The sequence below is a fragment of the Siniperca chuatsi genome, linkage group LG23, assembly GCF_020085105.1.
Source record: "Siniperca chuatsi isolate FFG_IHB_CAS linkage group LG23, ASM2008510v1, whole genome shotgun sequence".
NCBI classification, from domain to species: domain Eukaryota; kingdom Metazoa; phylum Chordata; class Actinopteri; order Centrarchiformes; family Sinipercidae; genus Siniperca; species Siniperca chuatsi.
Genome location: NC_058064.1, coordinates 15954343 through 15962445, shown reverse-complemented (window position 1 = coordinate 15962445; position 8103 = coordinate 15954343). Strand labels below are relative to the sequence as shown.

The window sequence follows — 8103 nt, the reverse complement described above, 5'->3', positions numbered from 1 at the left end:
GTGAGTAAAAACACAAGGTTGCCATATCAACCTTTATCAGCCAATGGGAGCAGATAAATTAATGTGGGCAGGTTCCTGTTGGTGAACCACTGACCCAAATAACAGTAACCTCCAGTATGAAACACAAACCTACAGGCAAACCAACAAGTGGAACACTACGTAAACTTCTTTTAGTCATTTAAATTCTCCTTGCGGAGATAACTCTTTCCACTTTACTTCTAATGTTTCTTGTCCTTTCAAACGTGGTTTTTCAGGGGATTTTCGAATAGCAACATCCCCAAGAGCAACACATCCAAGGAACAATAGACAGCATTGTGTGAGCTTGATAATGTCTATTGTTATAACGCCTGCGGAGGCACAGGAGGGGCCGTATTTGCTGTTTAGGCAGAAATTTGATCAAGAGTCACTAAGACAACATAGCAACAAACGGAATGTATTGTATTGCTGAACATATCTCATTCTTCAGAGTAAAAACGTGTCAGTGTCTCATTGAACGTTATGAAGTGATGGATTTGCATTCACACTACAACTAAATGAAAAAGCCTGTTCTAAACATACCACTTACATACTAATTTAGTGCACTTGGTTTTGAAAATAATTTATTTTAAATCAAAAATATTTTCTTAAATTTACAAGTGCATTAATAGGAACCAGGATTATCGCTCCATTATCAGACAGCTGTTTCTCATTGCCAAAACAAAAATCCAACACACCCATTTGCTTGGACATGATAGAATGCACAAATCCAAACTGAAGCAGTTCCCTACTTGCACACATGCTTCCAATAAAAATATTTGAAACTGAATGCACGATTCCTTCTCATGCCATTAGACATTCTTCAGGCACGAGTATCCTTAAATTCATATGCATCAGTGCCGTGTGCCTTGTGTGATTTGTGAATTTGCAGTGTTCAACATTCTCCTAAATCACACCCTTTATGCTTAATCAAAGTAGTCCTCTATATCAATGTTGGGGTTGAGCAGCTCCTCTCCATATGGGGTCAGATCCATCTGGTTGAGGATCAGGTTCTCAAAGGTCTCCTCCAGGTCGGTTTCTCCGATCAGCACCGCTCCCACCATCCTACCTCCAATGAGAATGACCTGGAACAGGAATATAGTGGTAATATGAGTGAAAATGAAGCTAGAAGTGATGATTTCTCCATGATGACACATGAAAAACATCAGGACATGCTATCCCTTTCTACAATTTTAACAAATAACCAGCTGACCCTGTTTTGCTTCTGGCATCACCAGCATTAGATCGTACACACAGAAAAACAGTGGTTCCTTTCACACAGCTACAAAAATTCAAAATTTTCAGATGCCATTGGCACTACAAGAATGTCTAACAGCATCCAAACAACTTGAGATTTTGATACAGATAACATGAAAGGCACGATGTACTAAATTTGTGTGTAAAACAACAAATCCTTTTTTATCTAAGTGTATTGATGTTGGGGAATGAGAAACATAAACTAGACTGGTGCTGTTAAAAAACACTGGCTACATTAACACACACGAGTATTAACACATTGTTACTCTCTTCAGTATCACCTTGACATACTCCTGGCCTTTAGTACAGCGTAACAGCAGCTCATGGTCGGACCCCAGCCCCTGCCCATTAAACTTCCCCAGCAGGACCACCTGTGGAATGACCAGCAAAGAGGAAGTTGTTTAAATGTGCAGTATGAATGAGCCTAGAGGTAGAGAGAAGAGGACATGAAGTAGCACTGTGAAATGACCTTGAAGGGTCTTGAAAGTAATGGAAAACGGTTATAATGTGCATAGTAAATGATTAACATATTGGTTAGCAGTAAAATGTCATGCACCTTGTAGTTGAAGAATTTGGTAATGTGCGAGAAGAGTTCGAAGCAGAAGTCCAGTTCTATCGGTTCTGAAAGGACGTGTGCCGCCATGCAGCGGCCGGCGTACCAGCCCATCTGCCGGGCCTGCGTCCACAAACGCATCTGCACACAACACACAACACACAGAGTGTGATTCAAATTTATGGGGGAAATATAACAGTGTTTTTCAGCTTCTATATAGACTCTTCTAAAACCTAACAATGTGTCACAGGAGCAGAGGAATATATGTACTTTTTAGCTCTCCTTTGGCCAGGAGAACTGAAACACTAGGTTGATGACCTAGATGTGTGTTTCCATACCCTTTTTCAATGTTATCCTGCTGTAAATTCAAGTACTTTGTTTAAATTTAAAAACAGACTCATTAACTCATATCAAGGGTATCGAGTTTGTCTTTAGTAAAAGGTTTACAGTGCATGTTTAATGATTGATGACACTCAGTAAAAGCAACTAATGCTTTTAATAATTTACATTCGTAGAGCTGTTAATAATAAGAAGAATTGGATTTAATCAAATCAAACTGAGGGGAGTATGTGAGAATTGACGATGCATATAATGTTGGCTTTGTTAAAAGAAATCAATAAAAAACATTTTTAGACGGCATCTTTACACCTCTCGTAGTTATTCAGACATGGAACATACCATCATTTAGTCTGAAGGTAAATAATCAGGCACTATTGTTCTACTGTATGTTGTCCTGTGTACTGTCATGGCATTCTACACAGGTTGAGGAAAGGATTTGTTAGTTAGTTTACCTGCTGCCACAGTGGGCTGTGTTCCCAGCATGCAGTGCACACGTCTCCTGCGGCATACACATCTGGCTCTGATGTCATCATGTGGTCATCTACCTGCAGGCCACCATCATCTGCCAGTGCAAACTAAATACGTAAAAACCGGAGTGATCATCTTTAGGAACCAATATACAGTATGATTAATAGTTTATGCTCATGAAGGGGAGATATGCAAACTGTTTGGTGTGAAATTTACACTTATTCCAATGAGGTGGCTCTACATGGGGAGTGATAAAAGCTCATCTGTTCTTTAGCGACATCTGGAGGCACTCATACCCAACTGCTGAGAGCTTTGCATTTCCTGCTTCTGTTTTACTGTTTACCAGTAGTGCACTGGTTGACTTTAACCTTTACCAGCAACCAGGTAAAGGTTAAAGTCAACCGGTTAAAGTTAAAGAATGTCTACTAGGCAACTTACAAAAAGGCAGATAAGATAGCAGCAAAATCTCATATTAATGGCATTATATAACATCAAAAGAAGCAGACTCGCAGTGTTGCCCCACTTAAAAGAGCACAAGAGAGCTTATTTCTCCTTTACTTACCTTGTTGCCATGGAGAAATGGCTCAGTGTTTGGCACGACACCGGTGGCACTGACAACAAAATCACAGCCAAACGTCTTGCCATTGGTCAGCTGGATGTAAACTGGCCAGGATCCTACCGAGGGGAGAGAAAAGCTTAGCAGAATGAAAAGTTGGAAGGGAAAAAAGGGAGGGAGGAAAGGATCAGTCGAGAGTTCACATCCCAGCAGCAAATCTAGTTCTCACCATTCTCAGGTCTGAGTGTTTGCTGTGGGGAACTGAGCAGCTCCTCAGATGTGAAGATCTTTTCCACCTCACACTGGTATTCCAATGAAACTCTGCGGGGCACCTGAGGACACACCAGCAGGGAGAAGAGACCCAGGAGAAGATGGGGGTGGTATAACATAACAGAAGGTCAAGACAGACACTTTATTTATTTACAGAAAGTGATATCCACACAAACATACTTCCCAAGCTGACCTCCATGCTTTAGGATTAGCATTCAGTAACACACTATCTCACCTGCTCTGCTCCTCGTAGAACTATTCCTTCATGCCAGTCTGGTCCGAGGGCACTGCCAGACTCTGTGGGAGTAGAACCATGCCCTCGTGCGTTTCTATCTGGAAATAGACACACACAAATCTAAGCAAAAAAACAAGAACAAGGTAATGCTGGGACAGATTCTACTGCAGCATAAGAGAAGAAGAGAAATTCACTTGGCAGGCATTTGAATAAACTTAAAATGAGGACCTGCTGTGAAGGTCTGGGACGTTCCAGGTGCTGGTTCCTCGGTGGTGTAGCGAGTTCTCTTACAGGGAGCAGCGGTGTCTGGTTTGTCAGCCTCCAGTGACGGGATGAGGAACTGTGCCGCCCCGGCGTCGAAGAAGGTGTTTCCTATGGCCTTGTCCTTCACAGCCCAGATCACCTCACAGCCCTCCACCTCAAACCTATACAGAAGAGATTTTCAAAAACACTGAATGAGCGGACAGTGTGAATAATCTCTGAACATGGTGGTAATGTTATGTGAAGGGGTTTCATACAGGCTCAATGATCTTCAGATGGGAAAACATACACATTCTAATTTCGATAAAAAATTGTGTCAAAGGAATAAAAACACAATCACACATTTGCAAATACTACATACAGATAATACTACATTTATGTAGTATGTAATTTTTGTGAAGCCTTGTTGTATTTATTATGATGGATTCTATTTATTTGTTGTTGTTGATTTTTCACTTGCCATTTAAATGTATCCCTACAGGTTCATCTACAAATGTAACCTGCAATATTTGGGAATGTATCTTTTTGAGAATGCAGTTTCGCATTTGGGGCTCTAAGCATTCATTTTATAGTAATTTACCCATTTAATGTAAGCAATGATTGTTACTATACAGAGTGTTTTACTCTTCTAGCTCCATGTATGATATTGGAGACTGTCATATAGTAAATTGATGTTTTGTATTTATGCCTTCCTATTGCACGTGGGGAATGTGATTGGTTGCAGACTTACAGCAACTCCCTATTTAAAAAGCCTTCTCATTGTCACAAACCATTTGCCTGATGAAGGTATAGCACCAAAAGGTCACAAATGAATGTATTATTGCAAGTCAGACAGTGTTGCGGGAGTTTATTTGCAACTATAGTTTACTTACACTAATTCCAGGGCAATCCCTCCGTTACCAACAACAACGATTCTCTTTGCCTTGGATAACCGCCTCTGAAACTCCTGAAACACAAATACAGGGAAAACTGTTGAGCATTAACATTTGTTTTAAATCCCAGACTAAGGAGGTTATGTTTTCAGTCCAATTGTTTTGACTGTCTGTAGATTACCATGTCTAGACAATTTCTATTTTAAAATTTGAGAACCGTATGCACTCTGTTATTGCCTTCATTAATGCAACAAGATATTGTAGCAGTTCAAATGTTACCGGATGCACGTTTTTACACAGAGCCAAGGCCCAGTGCTGTGGAATTGAATTCTACCTTAGCAGGAAAATCACATTCAAAGGAATAAGAGGAAGAAAGAAAATGGTGCACAGCACAAAACACAAACAGAATATAATAGGAAGATGTACTTTTTCTCGGGACAAATTGCTACTGTAAAAAGGTCTCATCAGTTCAGTGCCTGAAGGAATTTCAAACCTGCTTGTCAATAACAATACAAACATCCAGAGTGATGGGGTTTTTACCTGGGCACTGTCTGTGTCCCGTATCCCCAGCACATAAGGGTTGTCCTGGGTTAGGAGCTTGGGTCTGCCCCCACTGCAGATACACAGCTTTTCATAACCAAAAACCCGGCCATCTGCAGTTTCCACAGACTGAGATTAGAAAGAAGAATGGGAAATAGTGATTCAGTTTCACATCAAGCTTTGAGTTTTGTTTCTCTCTTATCAGTTTGGGAAAGTAATTTTCCTTTGCACAAGCTGGGGTTGGGTTTTAGACATAAAACTGTAAAACTGTCTGCCACATTTTTAGTCCAGTCACAGTCCTATTACACTGTACTTAGACCACATGCTGTAACCACATGTCCACAAGGTGGCGATAGTAGACAGATAATAGTCACCAAGAAGCCTTTGTTGAGATATGTTGCAGGAAATCACTGTTTGGATTTTTTTATTGCGATTATAACATTATAATCAGTAAACAACTAATGGGGAATAACAGCATGTATGGCTTATATTACTTACAGTTACTTACAGTTGTTAGTTATTTACACATTTTACCAGCTGTCACAATTTCTTTTTAAATCTAGAATACCAAACCAGAAAACAACATGTTATGTAAATACAGTATAATAAATACAAAATTATTGCATTTATACACACCATTACAATCTATACGTTTCTATTACACTCTGCAAAATAGCTACTTACATGTGATTGTGTGTGAAGTGATTTGACAGCAGAGTGGATGACAGTCAGGTTTGGAAATTTCTCCTCCAAAACACTGGATGGTCGCTCCTCCACATCAAACTCTTCCAGTGTTTTGGACACCTTGCCAAGGAAAACAAAGGAAAAGGATGCCGATTGTTCAGTGCAAATTGAGTAGAATGACAGGTGATTGACAAATGAATACAAACCAGGATATGTCCAATAAAAACAAAATAAGTTTTAATATCTGATGTTGTCATCATTTGGTGGATGAGTCAAAGAACATGCGTCCATGCATTTTTTGTATATGTATAATAATGTTCCCCCTGAACACCATCATCATCATCATCCTGACCTGTTTATAGTTGGTCACTGCCTTGATATGGGGACCTGCTGTAATCAGAGCCACGTCAGCTGACGGAATCTGGGATGACAGCTGTCAATGAAGAATTAGATTAATGTTAAGTAGCTACATGACATGCATCACAGTAGTACAGCCTCTGTACATAGGTTAATAGATATATTCTACGTAACTTAGACTTTACTTTTTTTTAAACTTATCAATTCATGTTCACCTGCTCAACACATGTCACACCCGCGATGCCACCTCCCACGATCACAAACCTAAATGTTTTCTCTTTTATAGCTGCCATTCCTTACAAAAACTGCTAAGCTAACGGTATCTAGCTAAAACTAGCTCAATAGCATTTTTCCAACATTGTGGTTTAACAGTCAAAACGGTTGCCATATTCTATTTCTCTCTCGGCATGGACACGTTGATAAACATTTAAGACCCAACTGGTAATTGGTAAGAGTATTAAAATGCTCTTAGAAAGTTCTTGTGATAGCTGGCTGCCCAAAATTGTCTTTAGCACATGACAAAAGTGCACTGAAGCAACGTAACTTCCGTGTTTACAATTAACTACGGCAAGCAGCAGGAAAAGTTAATAAAGCGCACGCACTGAGGGACGCGCTTACTAAGGAGAGGTATTGGATTACGAGCCACACGCGTTGTTGACGCCTTATGTCTATGGAAACAAGAATATCTCATAGTGACGATAATATATAAGTATGCTTGTGTACTTTATTTATTTTACATTTTTAACATTTAATATGAAGGTCTTTGTTTTCAAAGGGCACAATGAGCATGCTTCATGCTCATTGTATATTCTGGTATATACATATAGGATACCCTAAATATTCTGCCTTTTTATAGTTGGATGTTAGTCCTGTAAAGACATGGAAATATCACAACCAAGCAGGTTCAATTTTATTTGATTGTGTGTGTGTGTGTGTGTGTGTGTGTTTGTGTGTGTGTGTGTGTGTGTGTGTAAGGTAAGACAAAGGAGTATTTGATGTTACTATCATTCATGCTAGGAGTAAGAAGGAAAATATTAAGATTATAAAACAAAATTATAGTATTATTAACAACATACTTTACAGTCTACAACAAAAGCAAGTATCCTCTCCAATTAATTTTGAGTACAAACAAGATAAAAAATTGTCAAAACAATACAATAGGCCTTTTCACAGAAGATATTTTGATGTCACAGAAGGAAAAGTACAGGTGTAAATAATAAAAGGAATGATGGCTGAATTCTATTTAGCTAGTTCTGTTTCGGGATCCTGCTATTGTGCATGCTGGCTCACTCTCACAATGTCATAGCCTACTGGGACACTTAAATAGAACGGAGCCGTTAATGAAACTAATAACACCTGTGCGTTTCCTACTATGACAAGTCATAGTCAGTCAGTATGACAAGTGTTAAAAAGGCCTTTCAAATAAAGGTAAATCTATATGAAATCACATGTAAGTGATGTAAGACATTTGTCAAAGAGCCCATTTGTTTATGTGCATCTATTGATGGGCCGAGTATGTGCTGTATATTCAGTCTGTTAGAGTAACAGCAAAATAAAAGGATATTATGCTATTGCTAGTATCAGAAAATATTAAGAACTTAAGTCTTAGTGTCTAGTTCTAGTCGCTTTGGTGGTACTTCTAGTCCCTTGAGTTTATACCTGGATCACAATTGTATCTTTAATGTCAGAGGTTCAT

At 39.2% G+C, this 8103-nt stretch overlaps 1 protein-coding gene across 1 annotated transcript; it reads right to left on the bottom strand.

Annotated features, from left to right (window-relative positions):
- Window positions 1-582: 582 nt before the first annotated feature.
- Window positions 583-6970, bottom strand: pyroxd1 (pyridine nucleotide-disulphide oxidoreductase domain 1). Its single transcript, XM_044186665.1, has 13 exons — window positions 6623-6970; window positions 6403-6483; window positions 6051-6170; window positions 5367-5495; window positions 4827-4900; window positions 3922-4118; window positions 3694-3791; window positions 3418-3520; window positions 3195-3307; window positions 2617-2739; window positions 1829-1966; window positions 1554-1643; window positions 583-1100 (listed from the first exon to the last, which is right to left on the bottom strand). Exons 1-13 carry the CDS (start codon window positions 6698-6700, stop codon window positions 942-944), a joined length of 1503 nt encoding a protein of 500 aa, XP_044042600.1. The 5' UTR covers window positions 6701-6970; the 3' UTR covers window positions 583-941.
- Between the last annotated feature and the right edge of the window lie 1133 nt (window positions 6971-8103).

Bases quoted from the DNA above. Each gene is read 5' to 3' on its own strand.
- pyroxd1 (XM_044186665.1), bottom strand. From the start codon at position 6,700: ATGGCAGCTATAAAAGAGAAAACATTTAGGTTTGTGATCGTGGGAGGT. The intron at 6,484-6,622 runs GTGAACATGAAT...CTTCATTGACAG, and splicing joins GTGTGACATGTGTTGAGCAG to CTGTCATCCCAGATTCCGTC. The intron at 3,308-3,417 runs GTGAGAACTAGA...TCCCCTCGGTAG, and splicing joins AACACTCAGACCTGAGAATG to GATCCTGGCCAGTTTACATC.